The sequence below is a fragment of the Eleutherodactylus coqui genome, chromosome 8, assembly GCF_035609145.1.
Source record: "Eleutherodactylus coqui strain aEleCoq1 chromosome 8, aEleCoq1.hap1, whole genome shotgun sequence".
NCBI classification, from domain to species: Eukaryota; Metazoa; Chordata; class Amphibia; order Anura; family Eleutherodactylidae; genus Eleutherodactylus; species Eleutherodactylus coqui.
In genome coordinates, this window is record NC_089844.1 from 183,827,745 (window position 1) to 183,851,172 (window position 23,428).

General features: G+C 43.4%; 1 protein-coding gene across 1 annotated transcript in view; it reads left to right on the top strand.

The window, feature by feature from the left end:
• Positions 1-5,184, top strand: part of CFAP410 (cilia and flagella associated protein 410) — a 37,724-nt gene extending 32,540 nt beyond the window's left edge. Inside the window, exon 7 of the mRNA XM_066577080.1 lies at positions 4,767-5,184. Coding sequence (XP_066433177.1) covers positions 4,767-4,895 — 129 coding nt within the window. The 3' untranslated portion in view covers positions 4,896-5,184. The remainder of the gene's footprint in view (positions 1-4,766) is intronic.
• The last annotated feature ends 18,244 nt before the right edge of the window (positions 5,185-23,428 follow it).

The window sequence follows — 23,428 nt, forward strand, 5'->3', positions numbered from 1 at the left end:
GGCATAAAATGCAGCTCCTAAGGAGTCAGTGTCTGACAGCCTGAGGTGGGAATACCACTTCACAGCAGGACCTGGAGAAACCTCAGAGCAACGTAAACTACAGGACGTCCCGCAAAAAATAAGCCCTCGCACAACTGTGCTTAACAAATTAAATATCTTTGAAAAAAAAAACAAGTAGTTCAGCAAAAAAAAAAAAAAAAACACTACCAGTTTGGTATCGTACTGAACCATAGAATAAAGCACACTGTTAAAGCTTTTCTAGATGCTTTTAATACTCTCCCTCTCTTCCCTAGTGTTAGCTATCCCTCCTAGCTTTGTGTCGTCTGCAAATTTGATCAGTTTCCCATCAATTCCCTTCTCCAGATCATTTATAAAAATGCTGAACAACACTGGGCCTAGGACAGAGCCTTGTGGTACCCCACTTGATACATTCTTCCACTTGGATGTGCAGCCATTTATGACCACTCTTTGAGTACAATCACTCAGCCAGTTGTGAATCCACCTAGCAGTTGCCTTGTCAATCCCATATTTGGTCATTTTTTTAATAACTATAGTATGAGATACTTTGTCAAATGCTTTACTAAGGTCAAGATATACTATATCCACCGCATTTCCCTGATCACCCCAGTCGGTGATACTGTCATAGAAGGATATTAGATTAGTCTAGCATGACTTGTTTGTTACAAACCCATGCTGGATCTGGTTAATTACTCCATTTTCATCCAAGTACTTGCATACATGCTGGTTAATAATTTGTTCAAAGATCTTTCCCGGTATAGAAGTCAGGCTCACAGGCCAGTAGTTTCCTGGATCCAGCTTCTTCCCTTTTTTGCAGATAGGGACAACATTTGCCCTTTTCCATTCTTCTGGGACTTCTCCTGTTCTCCAGGAATTTTCAGAGATTATGGCGAGTGGTTCAGCAATTACCTCTGCTGCTTCCTTTAGTATCCTAGGATGTAATTCATCTGGACCCTGAGACTTGAATTCATTTAAGTTAGCTATGTGTTCCCTCACCATCTCTCTGCTTACAGATAGCCTGCATTCTTTTATTCCCCCAATAGTACAGGGAAGATCAGTTGATGTTCCATCTACTTTCTGATCGAAAATCGTTACAAAATAGGAATTTAAAAGTTCGGCCTTCTCAACATCATTCTTAACCAATTCATTATCCCACTGATTGGATAAAATATTCTAGAAAACTCCTTCAATCCACAGCTATATTTTGTATTTTTTTTCTTCATCCCCACCTTCCATGTACCATAACTTTTCCTTATATTCTTTCAGTAACACAGCCATTTGAGGGCTTTTTTTGTTGAGAAAAATTGTATTGGAATGTAACCTATAATGTAGTGAAAACCTTATTAAAAGAATTTAAAATTAAGTGGCGTGAAATGGGAAAAAAATGCAATTTCTACATTATTCTTTGTGTTTAGTTCGAATGGCGTTCACAGTGCAGTAAAAACCACTTAACGTTAACTTCATTTTGCAGTTCGATACTGCATTTATATAGGGTTGTTTTTTGTTTTTTTAAAAAATATTTTACTGCTTTAAAAAAAAAAAAAAAAAAAAACCTCTTTATTCTGACAGCCGTAGGTTTTTTTTTTTCGCCAGCGGGGCTGTGTGAGGGGTTGTATTTACATGGAGAGCTGTCGCTCATATTGGCACCATTATGGGCTGCATATAACTCTTTGATTGTTTATAGATTTGGAATGACCCCAAAAAAGTCAATTCTGGCAATGTACATTTATTTTATTCTAATCACTGACTGAAATAAATAATGCAATACTTACAATCATACCTACTTTTATGGATGCAGTTACTCCAATTCTGTATATCTTTTCATTGCCAAGATATTTTCTAAATAGAAAAGGCGGGGCTGAACTTTTTAATTTTTTCTAAATTGTTAAACATATTTTACGATTTGCTGCGGCTCAAAATACGTAGTTTGATAAAAATAAAATAAATGTTTAACTATGTTCTTACTGAAATAAAGAGTTTTGAAGAGGTAAAGGTGAGAAAATGCAGTTTGCAGTGACCACCACTAGGGGCTCCCATCCAGCACCTTTACAATCCAGTGTTAGGCATTTGACATTTCTTCTAAAAGGGACACTGCTAGTTACTACATGCAGCAGAGGGGCGGACGTTCAGAGGCTGCCCTGCAGCTGATTGGAGCAGGCTATGGGAGGCAGCTTGGGAAGTGAGGGAGAGGAAGTCCTGGGCAGTACTGACAGAATGTCTGCTTAGGACACTCCCAAGTTGATGCAAACAGCAGGGCAGCAGAAAACTACACTGAAAACTGAATTCGTAGAGCTCTAACTGGTGCCTATAACAGCGCCAATGAGGACCGGAGCGGCTTCTAAAAATTTTTAAAAACTCTGGTTCACTTTAGCAAATATTTGCCTTCTATAATATGAAGCTATTCTAAACAATTTGCTACATAGTTGCTGTAAATTTCGGACTGCCCTCTGGCTGGCGTTGTATACCAGTCCACTGCTGTGCGAGGTCCTGAGACAGTCAGGCAGCCGATCAGCTTCACTGGCTAAAACTGTGTTTGGCAGCCCTCCATCATGCAAGTCGAATGCGGTGCAGAGTCCCAGACTCTATCGGTATCAGAAATAAACGGTTAGACACACTGTAGGTTTTTTGAATGCTCATAAAATGTATTTGGACAGTTCAGATGTGCACATAAGGCAATGTTTTGGACTCAAATGCCCTTTACCACGCATATGGGGAAACTTGGAAGATATTTGGGGTTATAGGTAACAGAATTCGGCCTGGATATGGCTATCCATACGGACCAAATTATGCAAACGCATCCATAAGAATGGAAGTCAAATGACAGGATGTTTATGCACAGAAGTCTTTAGACCCAACAGTGGCAACCCCAGAGCTGGTGCAAAGTTTAACTCCTTCCCATCCCAGGGTGTAAATCTATGTCCTAGCTGAGAAGCACTTCCTATTAACCCTTTCCAATCCACTGTCTGACGGCTGAAGACATTCTGATTGAAGGCTGTACAGCTCTGATGTTGGAAGACGTCCAGCAGGGTATTCTTACTGTATATTACTAGCCACTCTGTTGTCGGGGGGCATCTCCAGCATGTCCCACACCGCTGTACTGGCTCTAGCCAGCAAATGGCACCATTGTATAATAGCAGAAAGAGAAAACCCCCTAGGAAACTCTGAATCCGAAATTAGATTGCAAAGGGTTAATGGACATACATTTATGCCTTATGGATGGTGGGCCTCACAGCCTACACCATTTGCAGGAGGAGCTGGCTGTGACTGACTCCTTACAAGTAGTTATCAATGTTGATTGCAGCATGTGAAAGGCTCACAGAGGGTGGACGCTTCCTCTTTAACGTCAATGGCCCTCCGCCACGGGATCACGGAGTGACAATGGGTTGCCATGGCAACAGGGTGCCAGACAATGGTACTGAGTCTGCCATACCTGTGATCACCATGATTAGCAATAATACATTGCAGTACTGCAGTGTAATATCAGCAATCATAGAATCACAGGTTCAAGTCCTTCACATGGACATAAAAATAGTTTAAAAAAAAGGTAAAAAAATAGTAAAACAAACATTTTTCGCTTTTATTTAATAAAAAATTTTAAGACCCCATCTTTTGTGTCGTCACATCCATAATGACCTGTATAATAAATTGAGTACAAATTTTATCCTGCACAGGAAATGCCATTTAAAAAAAATGCTTTTTGTTTTGTTCATTTTGCTTTCCAAGAAAACACAATAAGTGATCAAAAAAGCCATATGTACCCTAAAGTGCTACAAATAAAAACTATAGCTCGTCGCACAAAAAACATGCAAGACTCGCAGAGCTGCATCCATGGCAAAAGAAAAAATGAATGAAACTTTGAATGCAACAATTCCAAAAAAAAGTATATAATTTTCTAATAAGTGGGAAAAAAAACTTTAAAAACATATACCGGTTAGAGATGATCGAACATGTTCGGCCCCGCCCCTTTTCGCCCGAACACCGAACTTTGCGAGTACTTCCGTGTTCGGGCGAAAAATGTTCGGCGGTCGCCGTGGCAGCGCGGGGGGGTGCGGCGGGGAGTGGGGGGGGAGAGGGAGAGAGAGAGGGCTCCCCCCTGTTCCCCGCTGCTGCCGCCCGCGCTGCCACGGCGACCCCCGCCCCCCGGCGGCCCCTGAACATTTACGCCCGAACACTGAAGTGTTCGGGAAAGCCGGTGTCCGGGTGCGTAAGTGTCCGTAACGGACACGTTCGATCATCTCTAATACCGGTATATAATTTTGGTATTGTCGTAATCCTACTGACCCACAGAAAGAGTTTTATCATTACCTTTTTATGCTACATGATTAAGGCTGTTTAAAAGAAATATTGCCAAATTGATGTGATTATTTTGTTTTCCTCCCGACCCTCAAAAAAAAAATTAATAAAAAAGTTTATACAACACATATAGCCATAAAATGGTACCAATGAAAACTAAAGTTTACTAAACCAAAAACAAGCCCTCCTACGGCCCTGTCGACGGAAAAGTAAAAAAAAAAAAGTTATGGCTTTTGCAAAATGGAGATAGAAATCCCCCCCCAAAAATCATTGCATCGTTAGGGCCAAAGTAGACCGTGTCACTAAGGAGCTAAACCACTGCAACTCTTGGAGGTGAGGAGGGGAAAGTGTTGGTTACAGATTGTTTTGTCATGTATTTTTCTGTGCTCTTTGGAAATTAAGTAATTTACTCCTTCACCGCTTATAAATAATACTTGCACCCTCTGCCTTTTCAGAACAACGTCCTAAATGCAATATTGCTGCTTCTGAAGGACCTGGACGCTGAAGGGCTGGAGGTGGTTCAGAGGACGGCCGAGAATCGGATTCACCAGCTACAGAGGAAGGAGATCCAGCAGGACAGATAGTGTATCCCGGGCACAGGTGCATGCTGGGAACTATCATTCCAGTGCCACACTGCACTCTAGTGCATGATGAACACTTAACACAGTCTGGGAGACTAAGGAGTTAATTACGGTTATGTACAGCACTATGTAGGAACAAATCCTTTTGCTACTTGTTTCCATTAAATATTCAATGCATGATGGGAAAATGTCTGCAGAGAGATCTGCGCTTGTAAAGGGTTAACAGATGTGTATTTTTAGACACTGATGCTTCAAGTTGAAAAAGAATTTATTAAAGGCGATGCGGCCGGGCTCATTGCTTATTCATCAACACCGCATTGATGTGCAGGCTGGAAATGTATTCCCTGTGTGGAGAGTTTACAGCACTTCAACTGTTTGGATGGAGTTGTACAATAAGCCATATTGGTAAAGGGCAACTCCGACAAAAGCACGGTTTTCCCTCCCTGCCCCATGACTTGATTGGCTGTCACTCTCCGGAGGACGCCTCCTGTATATTGCAGTCCCTTTACCTCCTGCCTGATCCTTATCAGGTACCATATTGATGCTGACATTTCTATCTGCTCTAACACTCCCATGATGCATCAGCACAGCATCACTAGAGAACACTAGAGACTATACCATCAGTGTTCAGTGACCAACCCGATATTAAAAAATAATTGTGAATCGGGACTCCTGATAACGACTTCCATTAAATCACTAGGAGTAAAAATTGGGTTCTTCAATTTGACCTTCAAAGAGTGGTGCCTAACACTGCTGCTTTGTACTGATGGGGTCCCAGGTTCACAACCCTTTCAAGGTCAGATTTAAACCTAGAACTCCAGCACACCTAAGCCAACACGCCCATCCTTTTTACAGAGAGCTAATATTTTGGCAATTTTTATTTTTTGCTAAAATCAGTGCAGTTTTATTGTGTGGCCAATCATCACGATGAGCAACACTATGTACCATCTCTGTCTGCTGAGAGGACTGTATGATTATCATTACTCTCTAAATTCACCTGAATAAGCTACGGATCTACAAGTATACAGCAGGAGGATGAGCTTTGATCTCCTTCGTTCTAACTGGGTGACAGAAGGCTCTAATCATCATCAGTTGCTGTGATAGGAGTTTCTGACCCTCCTCCCAGGAGGAGCTTGTCTGGTCCAGTCCATGGAATATCACACAAAAATGCTACTGACTGAAAAAAAACTGACTTCTGAAAGAACATAAGGCGAAGTAATTCGCAGGTGGTCACGATAATATCACGTGACCATCTGGGACAAAGGACTTCAAATAAAAAGAAAAAGCTAGCCAATGTAATACCAGCAGACTCATACAGGATTATTACAAGTGATTTTCCCAATGTGAGCCTCTCATAACTTCCATTCACTGACAATCAAAAACATAAATCTGATATCAATCAAAACAAACGCAAAAAGCTTTTTTTTTTTTTTTTATTAAATCTGTTTTTTTATTAAGGTTTTCAGTCTTGCAATATACCAACAACATCGAACACCATTAGGCAAATCACAGATCGTAAATACACAATTTTCAATTCAAAGAATAGAAGGCAAGTCGGAGGACTGTGATACATCCTGAATATTAACAGATTGTTTGTAAGGCTAGAGTGGTGGTCTAACTAACAAGGGCGACAACAATAAAAGGATATCTATCCAGTATAGAGCATTGAGACAAACAGGACGAAGACAAGGGGAGTGAAAAGAGGGGATGGGGGGAGGTAGGAGGGAGGGAGGGGGTTAATAGGGGTGCGGCAGGAGGAAGTTCTGCCTTGAAAATATGTAAGCGAGCTAAATGGAGAAGATATCGAGGAGTCTCGGGTCACGCCAGGAAAACCAGGTTTTGATGAACTTATCATATGAGTTATTATGCCAGCTGGAAAGCTCTTCCAAATTGTAGATCATATCTACCTTATCCTTCCATTGTGTCAGAGGGAGGTGCCTCGCGTTGCCAGCAAAGAGGAATCAGAGCCTTTGCAGCATCTATTAGGAAAGCTATCAACTTATCCCTAGAAGGGTGGAATGATGGGGATGGCCTCCAGAGGAACACCATGTCGGGTGTGAGTGAGAATCCCGGTTTTATCTTTTCCAGGACCTCCCCCACGCCTCTCCAGAAGGGTTTCAATTTCTCACACGTCCACCAGATGTGGAGGTATGAGCCCACATCCCCCTTGCACCTCCAACAGCTGTCCTGAGGGGATAATTTGTGCTGAGAGCCATTGCGAAGTCCTGTACCACCTGACCAGGAGTTTATAGTGAGATTCTTGTGCAAGAATGCAGGGAGATAGGCGGAGTGAGGTGTTCAGGATCGCTTTTATTTCACTAGGGGAGAGAGTTAGGTTTAGTTCCTTTTCCCATGAGTTGATGAAAGTAGGTTTTGTTGGGTTATGGGGGATGATGAAGTGCTTCCTTATCAAGGAGATTTTTCTGGTACTTGGCATGATGTGTTTTAGGGTTCGTTCGAAAGGTGTCAAGGGTCTGGCTGTGCCATGACTCTTGAGGAAGTCCCCTATTGTCTTGGTCACTGAGGCTAGAGTGAGGAAGGAGGGGGACCAATTTGGTGACAGTCTTTGTAAGATCTCTGAGGGGGGAATGTGAGCTAGCTCCTGTAGATCTCCAATTTTGAGATCTCGGAATTTCATCCAAATCGATGCAGTGCATGGATCAGGTGGCAAGTCTAACATTTTATGAATAGTGCTTAGCGGGAAAATTGGAGATGGGTCTGGGGCTAATTCCTTTCTCACCGTGTCCCACACCTCACATGGTCCTCTCAGGAGGGGACAGAAATCTTTTTGGCTATAGCTATTTCTGCTCGGATACCATAGATCCTCCAGGCGCACGTCGTTATTGCGAGCTAAGGCCAGTTTAGGGAGCAGGTTGTCCTTAGTCGGAAGGACTAGGTCCAACCAGTGGCTCAATTGTGAGGCTTTATAGTAATCGATTATATTAGGGAGTCCGATGCCACCCTCTGATTTCCTCTTTATTATAAGGCTGTACGCCAGCCTTGGCCTTTTATGCCTCCACACATATGCCGCGAAAGCTGAGCGTAGAGATTTAAAGAAGATGTATAGGGAGCATCCTGATCCTGTACAATATTTTTGGCAAGATATAGGATTTCAAAATGTTCCTCCTGCCGAACCAGGATATGATTGGCAAATCGTATTCGGTTAAGAGCTTCTTGACCTGGTTCAACAGTGGAACAAAGTTTACTGCGTATATGTCTTTAATTCTCTTTGGTATTTTTATGCCAAGATAGTCCAGGGAGGTCTCCGACCACGCAAAAGGGGACGTTGTCCTAAGTATCTCGCAACGGGAGACGGGAATGGAGATGTTGAGAACCGTGGATTTATTAAAGTTTATTTTAAAATTTGAGATTGCGCCAAATGCGTTTTAGTATCTCAGCTAGCCTGGCAAAGCCCTTTTCAGGATTGGTTATGAGGAAGACTATGTCATCCGCAAAAGCCGCTGTAGACAGTGTCCTCTCCTATGCTTAGGCCCTTAATGTCAGGATCGTGTCTGATTTGTGTTAGGAGAGGCTCAAGTGTCAGTATGAAGAGTGAGGGGGAGAGAGGGCAGCTTTGACGAGTGCCGTTTTTGATGTCAAACGGGAGTGATAGCAATTCGTTGACCCTGAGTCTAGCGTGGGGACACTCGTACAGAGAAAAAATAGCTGATACAAATTCTTCTGGGAAATTGTAATTAAGTAGGGTGCTTTTCATGTAACTCCAGTTGACCCTATCGAATGCCTTTTCGGCATCGGTTCCAACAAAGGCTAACGAGATTTTGTGGGTCCGTGCATAACGTGCTGCATAGAGGAGTTTGTGGCAGTTGTCTCTGCCCTCTCTTCCCCCCACAAAGCCCGCCTGTTCCCCACTAATCAAAGCTGGGATGAATCTATCTAACCTTTTGGCTAGGAGTTTTGCCCACAGTTTAACATCTTGATTAATAAGAGATATGGGCCTGTAACTCCCACAAAGCATAGGGTCCTTGTTTTCTTTGTGTATTAATGCTATATGCGCCTCCTGCGCTTGTTTAGGCAGTTTGGCCCCTAATAGAAGTGCATTGAACAAGTCTGTCAGTCTGGAAATCAAAGTAGATTCAAAGGCTTTATAGTATGTCCGGGTTAGACCGTCAGGTCCAGGACTCTTATTGGGTGGGCAGGAGGCTATTAGATCTTTTATCTCCGATTGTGTCACCCGTTCCAACAGTTCTCGTGCTTCGTCCCTTTTTAATTTTGGTAAGGTGAATCGGCTTAAGGAGGAGTCAATTTGTTCTTCAACTTTAGATGTCAGTCCCTCTGAGGGTTGTCTCTGTAGGTTGTACAGATCCGTATAGAAAAGTTGGAACTGTCTGGCAATGTCTTTAGTTGAAGTTACTGTTGTATTGGACCCAGTTTTGATGGCGTGAATTGTACTTTTGGCCCGTGCTTTCTTGATTAAAGACGTTGTATATTTACTACCTTTATTGCCTTGTGCGTAGACAATATGCTTCCTGTAAAGGTGTTTTTTATTGAATTTAGAGTCGAGACACAATCGCAGGTCCTTCCTTAGTTCTGACAATTTACCTAGGAGGGAGTTAGTTTGTGAGAGCTTTGCCAGTTGCTCTATCTTGGCTATTTGCGCCAGTTTATCATCTATTTCTTTTTGCTTTCTTTTTTTAGTTCTAGAGCCCAATGCGATCAGCAGGCCTCTCACGTACGCCTTATGGGCCTCCCACACCATAGGCAATTTTACCTCTCCTCCCGCATTAAGTTGAAAATACTCTTCAATTTGGCTAGTTAAATTTGTGGTCTCTTCTTTTGAATCCAATAATGTAGCATTGAGCCGCCATCTCCATTCCTTGGGGACCCGCTGCAGAGAGCGGAGTGTTACGTGTACAGGTGCGTGGTCGGAGACTGTCACCGAACCCACCTCGGCTCCTACCAATTCCGTGAGAAGCTCGGAGGAAATAAACAGGTAGTCAAGCCTCTGGTAGGATGAGTGTACCTGTGAAAAGAAGGAGTAGTCCTTCGTTGTTGGATATAAAAGTCGCCAAGCATCAACTAAGCCCATATCCTGTAGGCATTTATTGAGCTTCCTCAGTCTCAATCAAGGTAACTGGGATCGCCCGGTGGAGGAGTCAAGAATGGGATTGAGGGTGGCGTTAATGTCTCCCCCTAATATGATCTGTCCCACTGCGAAGTGTTTGAGCACTTCTAGCTGAGAGATTAACCAGGAGGCTTGGTCGGTGTTGGGAGCATACAGGTTTGCAATTGTGATCTGTTTATTATTAATGGTCCCCTTTAGGAACAAAACCCTTCCCTCACCGCCAGTGTATTGCGAGTTGCAGATAAAACTGACGGTTTTGTGAAAGAGTATTGAAACCCCCCTGGAGGCCGAGGCAGTGTAGGTGCTGTGAAAACTCTGGGCAAATTGTTTACCTGGCAACGCGAAGCACCTGTCCCCCTTGTAGTGGGTCTCCTGAAGAAGGAGAATCTTCGTGGCGTGTCTTTTAGGGAGTAGAGCCACTCCGTGACGTTTTTCGGGCGTGTTGAGACCTCGAACATTGAAGGAGGTTATCCGCAAGTCATCCATGTCGCACTGCTTATAAGGAAGAGGAATGAGAGAAGAAGTTACTTAGTACAATTCCTGATCTTGTGCTAAAATCCATCTTCAAACCCAAGGTATAGGATACAAGTAAGGAAAGGGGTGGGGATGGGAACAAGAGGTAAGTATACACTGGGAAGTGGGACACTTAAGGTAAACGGTTGTTACACAGACAGACAAATAAAATGATGCAATATATGATATAGAGAGTTAGATGTGAATATTAGACTCTCCTTGTTAGGTGGGCGAGCTCCAGAAAAGTAGCGCAACAGCGGTACCCAAAAACTTGAAAGGAGAAGAAAAAACAAAAAACACACGGCCTGACCTGATAAGCACGGTCGTGGACCCTGGCTATTAATGGAAAAACAGGCAGGGAGCTGGTTCAAAACCAGCACAGGAAGAGCAGGTATCGAGCAGAAAGGTAGACGCAACCTAGAAGTAAACGTTACACATAACTATAGCAGAAACTTTAACTAACTGGTGACCTTGGAGAGGTCTTGTGGGTAACTGTGAGGAGTAAGAGAGGAGTCATCTCCTCAATCTCTCAGACAGAGGTTAAGCGTGTCCCAGCCTCCTCAGTAACCCAATCAGATTGGGGAGAACAGAGGGGTCGGGTTCCACCGTCTCTCATACATGAACAGTTCCAACTCCTCAACTGGTACAACTTGGAAATGGAGTAGAGTCGGAAACCTCAGGTAGATTCAAGTGTCCATCGTGTCCAGGTCTTCTCTGGTCTTTTTTCTCCCTTTAGGTGATTTATGGTTGCTGACCGGTGTCCAGCCTTCTGTAGCGGGTAGGCTAGAGAATCTAGGGAGGTCGGGTATAGGCAACCAACTCGGGATTTCAATAGGCGGAATGTCCAATAGCTGCCAACACTGTTGGAGATCTCCGGGAGAACGGATATTGATTTTTTGACCCCCATGGGTTATCCCCAGTCCGAAGGGGAATAACCACGCGTACCTTATTCCCTTCTCTTTGAGGACCTCCAGAAGGGGGCGCATTAATCGCCTTTTGAGCAAGGTGGAAGGGGCCAAATCTTGAAAAAATTGTAGCGGGGCATCCGCGTAGCGAAGATCTTTGTGTTGTCTTGCTGCCTTTAGAATTGCCGCTGCGTCAGGGAATGAGAGCAATTTACAAATGACATCCCTAGCAGGGTCCGAGGGAGGGGGAGGGGGTCTGAGCGCTCGATGAATGCGCTCAATGGCGATGTCAGTAGCTTTATCCTCACCCAGTAGCAGACCGAAAATTTCTTTAGCTATTTTCATTAGGCAGTCTGGCGCCCAGGACTCTGGGAGCCCTTTAATGCAAATGTTATTGCGCCTGTTCCTGTTTTCGATGTCTTCTTGCTGTAACAGGGCTTTGTTAATCTGGTCATGGTGCTCTCTCAGGGTTTTCTCCATATCAAGTGAGTGAGCTGTTATAGAGGTGGCCGCCGCCTCCAATTCCTCTACCCTGCGCCCCATGTGTCGGAGGTCTTCTTTAATTTCTCCCAAGTCTGTTTTTAAGGGATGTAGTGCTTGAGAGAACAGCTCTCTCATAAGTCCACTGGACACGTTTTCCCCTTCCTCCCCATCTGTGGATGCCCCGTCCTCCCCCTCCTTTCTGTTGTATGCAGTGCTCTCCTGAGCCGGAGCCATCTTGGAGGGAGCTCGTGGAGAGCGGGTGCTCCGGTCTTTGAGGTATCTCTGCATGTCTGCTTGACTTTTGTGCGGTCTAGGGGTGCTCCGAGTGTCTCCCCCTCTTTCTCTGCCGATCTTCCCCATGCCTGCGCTGAAAGAAGCTATAAATCAGGTCCCGAAGGTGCCGTTCAGACGGAGCTCTGTATTCAGCACTCCATCTTGCTCAGCGGTCAGGCTCCGCCCCTCAAAAAGCTTTTTGTAGAACATCAAAAATGTTCTCCCCATCAGCGGTGATCAATGTGGCGCCCTTTGTCAATGGAAACACATGGAGCCTGTAGACAAGTACGTGCCATACACGTTGTAGCAGATCACAACTGGCTGATGTAAAGGCTTCTGGGATGCTGCGTATCATGGTGGGCAATTGGGGGGGCGTGGAGGCCAAGGAAGAAGGTCACTAACATTACCACCTGCGTAGGCCAATCCATCTGCTTGGTAGTCACCGCTCACTTCTGACTTCATTGTTATAATGAGGGGGATGGATGGAAGATGAAGCCTGGGATCTCCTGTTCCAGCTGTGGTAGAAGCCATATCTGCAGCGTCTAGGTAGAAAACATCGGGGATTGTTTACTCATGGAGCAAGAAGGGGCAAAACTTTCTTCCTACAGGTTATAGCGCAGAACACACTCACCTTGTGGGAGTCACGTAGACGAGTGAACCCCATCCCCAAAGTTTGGCATTACGTTTGTTGCCCAGGAAGGTTGTAGGCGGCTTCATCACTAAACTCTGAAGACTCCATGAAGCCAACGCTTTCCATCAGAGTCTGCATCCTCTTGCTCGTGCTTTGTCGTCCGGTTTCAGGGTCGGTAACAATTACAGTCTGTAGAATTAAGTTTGCGCAGAATCTTTCACACAGTTGGCGGGGCGTCCAGTTCTGTGCTTGCTCTGATGGATTTCTGAGGACGTCCTGTGAAACTAGCACGGACGCGCTCCACTGTTTCCACACTTACTGGTGCACGGCTGGATGATTTTCACTTACAGATGCTACTTTTTTCCTTAAACTTGGCGTTCCACTTACAAATTATAAAGCTGTTTCTTGTTTTAATTTTTAAAATAAAACCTTTATTGAACTTTGTGTTACAAATTTTTTTTGGGGGGGGGGTAGTGGGGGGTGGGCTTGATCATGTGATTATTTGATCGCTTGGGTGAAAAAAAAACCACCCAGAAGTTCCGGCATTGCCCTTTGTGTTTTGTTATTATAGCCTTCACCACATTGCTATAAAAATACAATAACTTGATTCTATAATTTACTGAAATATTTTGATTTATTTTATGTTTCAGAGGCCTGTAACATTTACGCACTGCATGAGGCCTTTTTTTTTTTTTTTTGCAAGATGAGTTGTAGTTTTCATTGTCACCATGTGAGTTTTGTGACTTTTTTTAAATCACTTTTACTTACCTGGTCCACGGCGTTCCGATGCCTCCCAATGGTGTCCAGCGGCTGCGCGGCCTCCTCCTCGTCTCACAGATGCCCTCTGCTGGTGACGGGGCTTTGAATACCCCGCCTCCAGCAAAGCGAGCGTTGTGATTGGCTGATCGAGCGCTGGCAGCCAATTACAGGCGGCACTCGATGAGCCAATCACAGCCATTCAGTGATGTCATTCACCGAATGGTTGTGATTGGCTCATCGGGCGCCGGCTGTGAATGATGCCTGCGCTCGATTAGCCAATCACAGCGCTTTTTTTGCTGGAGGCGGGGTATTCAAAGCCCCGTCACCAGCAGAAGGCAGCTGTGAGACGGAGGAGGATGCCGGACGCCGCCACTGCTGCTCCCGCCGCCGATTCCGCTGACGCTGCCATCACTGCTGCTGCCACCGATGCTGCCACCGCCGACACTACCACTGACGCCGACACCATTGGGACGCCGCGGGCCATGTGAGTATTTTTTTTTGTGGGGCACCCGAGATAGGTCCTATTTTCAGCGGAGGCCTTATATTTCAAGCCTTTCCCGAAAGCCCGATAGGTCTTACTATCGGGTTAGGACCTATTTTCGGGAAAACACTGTATATAGATATATTTCTTTACTTGGACATGCGATTGTTTGATAATTTTTATAATACACTACTGTATTATGCCTGTCACTAGTTGAAGAACCGGCCACCGAATAGGCCCTTCCTTAGACAGAGTTTGCATACATGGCAGAGCTGGAGGCCCATGTTAGCACTTTGGCTGTGAATGGGCTGATGGAGTATGCTCTTTCCCTCTGAAAGACTTAGATGCTATGGTCACTATTGACCGTGACCACTAAGGGTTTAAGCAGTAATAAACTCTAAGCAACTGTCCCCCTCAATATAAGGAGGGTTTGTGAGTGGTTGTTCATCAGTGCCCTGCACATGTGTTACTTGTTTCTCTGTTTAGCAGTCTGGGATGTCGACGGATAAGTGGTGTATATATGCCTGCCCTCTTGTATCAGTATATCAGTAAGTATATGGCTGCTTTCTGTGATGATTAATCTCATAAGTACTATTTTACTAATTGGTGTTATGTCTTTCACAACTACAAACTGGCGAACTCAGATGGAACTGCAGAACTGTGAAACAGACTTCATACTTGCTGACAGGCAAACTTAGACGAAAGCACACAACTGCGAAACTGCCTCAATACTTGCTGACATAACTAAGAAGCAGACATAAGTCAACAATTCACAAGTGCTAAAAACACTCACCTGCATATTTCCACACATAGCCAGATGGAATAACTATAGAATGTAGGAGGTATGAGGTTGTATTTTGGCCAAGATACTGAAGCCCGCGCGCCGACTTCAACGGTCCTCATCTCGTGGGTCCCACTCTAACTAGTCCACTAACCACAGGAAACCTGCCTGCGTGCGAGGTGATGGTCCTGACCAGGACGACCTCCCGCTTGAACCTAGAGACATACCTAATGCTAGATGATAAAGGATCTACAGCAAGACACAGTTCACACGACACATACTGAAAACTGCACAGACACGCAGGAATATAACACTAATTGCATCAAAACACACACTGAACATGTCTGCTTGCACCTCATGTCCGGCCATATGCACAGACTCGCAGGAAAATGACACTGTTCACACTGAAGATACTGAACAAACAGGGAAAAGGCCACCCGCCTTTAGCAGAGGAGCTAGTATATATGAGCAGCAGACCTGAGGGATTGGCTGACTGGGGAAATCCACACCCAGCCATCTCAATCAACCCCCACCTGTTGAGCTGTGCTGCTGAAAACCCATGTAGAACAACAGATCCCAGCAGCACACCCTAACAATTGTGAATGATTGCTAAGAGACCTTAACCACAGAACAGAATTCGGGAGAACATTTATCTTAAAGAAAAGGAAAGTACATTTTTAAACCCTAATCATAAAAGCCTAACTGGAGAGCACTGAACATGGACTGGGTTAAAAAAGCTTTAGGAGGCTAGGCAACTGTTAACTAAGTTCCACCAAGGTAGTCGGTTATCAATATAAATGAAAATCATCTTGAAATATAATCAGATAATTAATTACGTTGGGTGCGGAGTGGGAATGGTGGTGAGAGGAGAAAGAGAGAAAAAGAAGGGTAGGAAATATATTTTTTTCCCATTTTGTTTTATTATGCTGTATCTCTATTATTTATGTTGCCAATCTGAGCGAGCGGTGTGCCAGCTCCCTTAACATATTGCATGTCACTTCTTAAAATATATCCAGATATTTTACATACCACAATTCTACATTTTTACACTTCTTAAATATTAGTTTCGACATAAGCCACCCTCGAATCCTGTGGCAACGACTCTGCTTCAAGAGAGTCTGAGAAGATGAGCTACTATCAATTACCGAGCGCAGTTCCCTTCAACGCCGTCTAGGCTACAGGCTCTATCAATATTTCATTTGCTGAAACATAGTTGTAGTTACTATTGTGTTAATTAAGTAATAGTGTGGAGAGAACCTTGATTTATGCCCCCCCCCCCCCCCCAGCCAAATGATCTCTGGAAGCTTACAGGTGAATACAGTTACAAAAGTACGTGTATACGGTAATGTCTCAGACTCTTCTTTATCTTATAGAGTTATATTCTTATCGACACAACCACTATCATTTTTTTGCATATATATATACACACACATAATATATATATACACATACATACATATACACACACTGTAAGCAGGATCCACAACAGGTATGTTTCCACTGTAGGAAGTCAGGCGGCAGCAGAGGCCGATGATGGTAAAGCAGGGTGGTTTATTGCCAAACTCTCAGTCATAAACAAACACAGGCTTTCTCCAGCCATATAATGTCCATAAGCCACCCAAAATAACAGTCTTTGTAATCTGATGCAGGGATTCTCACCTAACCCTTTCCTCAGGGTTTTGCTTCCCTCAGCTTTCCAGGTTCTCTCCACCCGGCTTTCCAGGGACTCTGCACACAGTCTCTCACTCTGGTCTGGCTGGACACACTCTGCCACAATCTCTCTTTTACTGAGCTTTTCCTGCTCCTTTTTCAATTAGGTTTCAGCTGTGTTCCAGGTTCAGGTACTTCCTGGACTGGAATATACGTGTGACCCGGACAGTCCCTGTCTCATGCAAACTCCGGGGTTATATCCTGGAGTTTAGTAATCTCCGTGGTATATACACACCATCCAGGACTTTACCCCTTACGTCATTACAACACACACACACACGCTTTAAGATTTGTTGTAATATCATTGTAATAACAATGTCTTTCCATAGATTGGTTTTCCAGAGCCCTCAGCCTTATGCAAAATCAATACCCAATAATCCAGTCTTGAAAGATTTGAAAGTTTATTTAGAATAAATACAACATATTATAAAGAGAGAAATAAGAAATTAAAGAGCAGAATACGGAGCCATGGAGAATCTTGCCAAGAGGTAGCGAGAGAATCTATACCTTATTCTGCGGTGAAGGATTAAAACCGCCTTACATATAGATTGGCCCATTTCTGACCAGCCATTGATGCGTTAATATAATGAATGCATTCTTTGTCCCGTTGGATTGTTTTGGTAAGAGTTAGACACGGACTTTTGTGGATCAAACAAAACCTTGAATTATGTAAGTTGAGAGAACATTACTCCCATGGCTAATGCAGTTGTTTACATTAGCTTACATGAAGGACATTTAGTTATTGCAGTAAATGTCCAAGGCAATTGTCAAACTCGTATATAGACAGTATATGGGACAACAATATGTTTGGGGCTAGAGCTCCAATCAACGGATTTAATATCAATTAAATAATTAAAGGGGAGACTCACCTCATGTGAAACGCCCATCATATGACAGGCGTTCATACCGCCAGTACAAGTAGGCCTTGAACAAAAATGTGTATCCAATACTCCAATCCCTGGGGCTTCACCAATTGGCTGCTGCTAATCGCAGGCACTGGAGGCAACATGTACTGCGCCCCCTGAATGCAGAAGGGAAGAGAGTGTCTGTCATCACCGAACTGCTGGAGAGCACTGTGATCAGCCAAGGCTCGCCATGCCCAAGAAGAAGCCCATACCCATCCAGCTGAATCCCACCACTGATGACACTACTGTGAACAGGACTCCATCAGCTGAAAACATTTGGATTTCCACAACATTTGTTTGTATCTTTATGAACCTACTTTGATTTTCGAGGAGTCCCATCCAGGAACGACTCCTCTATGAAGTAAGTGTACTATATATTTTCATACTGCTATCACCCGCCATGAGAGCGAGGATTTTACTGTATTTCGTTCATAGGAATACGTATATCCTGGACTCGCAATATATTGTCCTTCAGTTAGTAGTGAAAGCTTTATTATCTTCTTTATCTATTATCCCACTTTAGTTTGTGATTAAACACATTTATCACATAAATCACACAGCCGCTCTTACAGGCGAAGAGCAACACTTTGAAAATGAAGAGAAATAGGTGAAACGTAACATATAAGGTCAATAGAAGAACAATTATTGCAACAATCCATCAAGGAATGAACCATGGAACTCATTTAACTAAACTCTCATTGAATCCATGAGAATGGATCCCCTTCACCAAGTTTTGATGTTAACTACTGGAGTTCTTTTACTATTTTTAGATGCCCATCCACCAGGTCAGAGCTATTAGAAATGTAGGTACAGCATTCACCCCTCACAAGCACACAAACGCCATCAACACAAAAAAACATAGAATCCTAGAATTGTAGAGTTGGAAGGGACATCCAGGGTCATCGCGTCCAATTCACTAAATCATCCCAGACAAATATCTGTCCAGCCTTTGTTTGAAGACTTCCATTGAAGGAGAACTCACCACCTCCCGTGTTATGTACTGCGCCAATCATAAAGCTCCTTGCAGCTCAACATTATGGCGCTGGCTTTCTACATCTTTCGGACGTTGTGTCATGTTACTATGCCTTCTGTGAAAAACCCAAGCAGTAGCACTTCCTGTGTGGTGAAATGGCGAGGCGCTAACTACAGATTCACACTGCTAATGGCTCGTCGTATGCATAGAATAGAAATAAATTGGGTCGCACAGACTGGATGGAATTTCTTTTCACACAAAGATGCTTTATTTCAACAGCAACATTTTGGGCAAAAGCCCTTCATCAAGACTAATACAGAAATTTCAGCGTGTCCAGAAAATCTAAGGCAGGAGGAGTATGTCAAAATGAGCAATGACAGGATATGTGTGAAGGGGTCCAGAGCCGCCCCAGGAATGTGCACACCGCTGGGGTCTCAGACAGAACAATGTGTGATCCTTCAAGCATGTTTTGATAGAGTGCCTTGGTCCACTGTGGCAATTCAATTGTTAGTCCTTCCTGGTCTTTGTTGCATCAGTGGTTCCTACTTAACTGGTTAGATGTCCTATTTATACCTTTAGGACTTTATTCATGCATTACCCCTATCAATGCAGTTTATTCCTAGTTGTGGGCCTGTGAACTGCTAAACCAAATCAATCTTGTGATATCCATCCTTGTCAAGTCATAGTCTTCTCAGCCCTGCTACATTGCCAGATACCTGCTTAGCCCCCTGCTGTGGTTTTATAGGTGGCTTCCGACTAAAAGATTCAGCGGCAGAATCTGCCGTTTGAGCATACTTTGCCGGCTCTCTCACACTGGCGAGTCCAATAACGGGCTGTGATTCTTGGCCAGATATCACACTTGCCACCATGTGAAAGCCCCGTGGATGCAAGGCGCCCCAGAGTACCACCTAAGCCATTACCATTTAAACTAGGCAAACTCAATATTGGTGTAGAAGGTGTGAATAAAAGAAAATCATAGATAAATGAATAATAAATGCGGTGCAAGTGGAAATAGTTAATATAGCACAAATAGAATAGTAGACTAGAGGGAGGTGCAGGAAGTTCTGCCTAAATTCTAGAGGTGAGTTGGGTGGGATGTTTATTCCTAAGTAGTGTATTCATCTCCATGACCAATCGAGTAGCTCCTTCTATTGGGAGGGAGATGTTGAGCACTTATTTGTAGCTAGGGCTTTCCATCATAATGGAAACTGGACTGAACCCAATATAGCCAGTGGGTTTCATCAGTTACCCCCACTTTCAGCCACTCAACAGATCCGGCATGCTGTGTCTTCATTCTTCTGTTCAATGGAACAACAAAATGGAAATTTCAGCGTGTCCCTTCTTTATTGTGTCCCTAACAGATTTACTGCACCAGAATAAAAGCGCACAGAGTTTTAGACAAATTTACAGATAGTTTGTGCCAAAAAGAAGTAAAAGATCCGACAAGCTTTCCTTTTTTTCCCCCCGAAAGTGGCTTGGCCAGCTTCTGTCAATCTTATCGACACATGTATGAAGCATTACTACAAGAAAGTGTTAAGCCTGCTTTAGACACAACGATTTTCACTTAAGAAATCTTTTGAGCGATTTTTGAGTGATAAATGTTGTGTGCTTTTTACAGCGCAAGGTGATCGCTCAACACCTTGTGCTCCGAGCGGGAGATGCAGAAGACAAGCGGGACTGCTTGTCTTCTGCATCCAGTTGCTCTCTGCTCGGAGCGCCCAGCTGTTATACAGCTAAGCACTCCGAGCGGAGGATGCAGAAGACAAGCAGGATGGCCCCGCTTGTCTTCTGCATCCATCTGTTCTCTGCTCGGAGCGCCCGGCTGTTATGCAGCTGAGCGCTTCGAGCAGAGGATGCCTAAGACAAGCGGGGCCGTTTGTCTTCTGCATCCAGCTGTTCTCTGCTTGGAGCACTCCGCTGTTATCCAGCCGAGCGCTCAGAGCGGGGATGCAGAACACAGCTGGACTGCTCTGTTCTTTATACCCCGCCTGTCATCAGGGAGCGGGATACAGCTAAAACAATAGTATCAGCTATATCCTGCTGTGAATTCATGATAACTGATGGCTGATCTTTCAGCATGCTAAAAGACAACGGTGAGCGACAGCTTACCGAAAACTGCATGATGTAAGGGTGGTTACACACAATGATTATCGCTCAAGAGAGGGCTTTGAGTGACTTTTGAGCGAAAATCGTTGTGTCTAAATGGGCCCTTAGTAGAAACTGGTGCTAATAAAACATAATGAAAGTTTGTGTGAATAAAGAGGCATTTGGTGTAAATTTTTGGCGCAAATTCAACTACATGGATAGGATTTTTTTTTACCCCATTTTTTTGGTTTTGTGATGGTTTTGATTCAACTAATTATTTTATATTAGTGGATGATGAAGGAATAAAATTTTTGAAATGAAACATATTTCTGCATGCAAACTGGTGCAGTTTTGGCACACATACTAGTATTATGCAGAAATTGGTACATTTTGTGAGGTAAAATTACATTTATATGGTGGTTTTTCCTATTTTTGTCCCCATTTTATTTGTTAAAATTGGTAATTAGACTGCAATTTTTTTTATATTAGTACATAATTTAATTTGTACAAAGACAACTTACAGAAAAAGCAGCCAGATACAAGATATATACTACAGGAAAGGCTCAATCGCCATATACCATATAAATCGGCAAGCCAGATTGCAATACATAGGAGCAAAAGTGTCCATGTACCGACTAATGAGCAGCCACCCAACTTAACCCAAGGTGGGGGAGGGGTGACTGCTGACAAACCTAATCCTCACAGTATGAACTGATACCAAGATGACAGCGATGGATGTGCATCACACCACACAGGAGTACAACCTACACTGACAAAGCAGTGGATTGCCCCAAATGAGATTGTCAGGTGCCATTCGGTTGTCATGGCAGCCTAGTAGTGCCTTCTGGAGGCCCCCAGGGCTGCCATATATTTCTGCCTATTAGTACAGGCCCCAGGCAGAATTAACACATATATTGTAATACTGACATATTGCAGTGTATAGTATGGGCAATCAAAGGATCGCAAGTTCAAGTCCCATATGGGGACTTAAAAAAAAGCAAATATAAGTGTAAAATTATTATTTTTTTATTATTATAATAAAATAAAAGATACTATAAGTTTAACCCCGCCCCCTTTACTGAATTCATAATTTAAAAAAATAAATAAAAAGACATATTTGGTATCGCCGAATCCGTAAAAGTCAATCTATCAAAATAATTATTTATACTGCATGGTGACCGTAGGCAGAAAAAAACAATGCCAGAATTGCGCCTTTTTGGTCTCCAAGAAAAACTTTAGTAAAAAGTGATCAAAAATCGAAATCACTTGTCATCGTACAAGAAACAAGCCCTCATTCATCTATGTCAACAGAAAGATAAAAAAGTTAAAAGATGGCGGCAGAAAATGTACACCATATAAGGCTTCCTACACACTGGCAAGCGTGATATCGGGCCATGAAACTTGCCAACGAGTGATTTACCCATGGATGCTGGGAACACACTCTTTGTTGAGCTATAGTTTATGTCCGCTGCCCTTAAGAGATTAAAGGGAATGTATGTGCTATATCTTTTTACTAATGTAAAGCAGCTAGTAAAGCATTTTCCGGTTTTCTAATCTGTTTTTATGTCCTGATTGTAGTTAATTTTTATTGTCTGCACATGACTATGGGGCGGCCATTTTGCCTGAGCTGCTGTTAACAGCTTTTAGAGAGATTCTTAACAGCAGAGAAAGGAACCAGATAAGACTGTGTTCTATCACTGCCATCTTCACCCAGTATGCAGGAGCAGTCATGAGAAAAACATCTCAGAAGACTTCAAAAGTGGAATTAAGATTGGCAAGACAAACATAAAAAATCTCAGATCGTGTATGCCAATGATACTAGCCTACTGGCTAAAAGCAGAGGGAGTCTGGAGCGACTCATCATGAAGGATCAAGAAGACGGAGACGAAAGTGATGATGACCTCCAAAAACAGAAAATGCAACATAAAGATCCGCAGTGAAGAAATCGACAGTCCAGGACTTTACTTTCTTTGGTTTCAAGACTGACAGAATGGGGGGACAACGCCTGAATTCAGTCGGTATAGATAACTTAGAGAGGAGTCATTAATTTTAATACTTTACAAGGAAGTGAAGAAGATCCCATAATGAAATTACTCTGTTTCTCATTGTCAATATTCCATTGACTTCCTTGAGCCGATGACAATGACTTCTTGCTTCCCTGAAGGTAATGCTGATAAACATCTTCCAGTAATTTGTTTCAATCCTCAGCCTCTCCGTTTTGATTGTCTTGGTAAATGGACCGTAACGCCAATCTCCTAACTGACCGGAAAGATTAATGTATTGGGAAACCATCGGCTCCACATTACTGTTTAATTCTCAGTTCGCATTCAGCAGTTTCTGATCTGTGTGACATAAAACATTTCCTAAGTGTGTATATAGAAGAGCACCAAGGCCGGCCTCACACCAGTGTATTATGTATTCATGTGTGCGAAATACGGGGGAAGTCCAGACCCAACTGCAGGTCTCCTGACCCGAACTCTGAGCATCATGAAGTTACATACAGTAGTCACTAAGATTTAACCCCCTGAGGACCACAGAATGTATATTAGCACAAAACATCGCCAACTAAATAAGCCGCAATTCCTGGGAGGCACGATATGTGAGAACAGAAGGCCATGCAGTATAGCTTGTATCTTCTGAGGTGTCCCTGTTTGGTGCAGTGTAATTGAATTCTGTAAACCCCACTGCTAGCTGCATAAGGTTTACAAATAATTCGTAGTGCCCAGACCGATGACTTTGAACGACGTCTGATGCCACAAACAGAACTGCAATATTCCCCACGATAAAGCCTAGTTTGTCTGTCTGTTTTGTGGCTATGTACATTAACAGCAGCAGAAATATCCCCTCTCCCAATATACAGACTACTTGTCGTATAGTTAAATAAACATCATGCAGCTACTTTCTCTGCTCCCTCCAATAGAACCTCGTTTAGGTTTTCTGCCGGTATGCAAGCT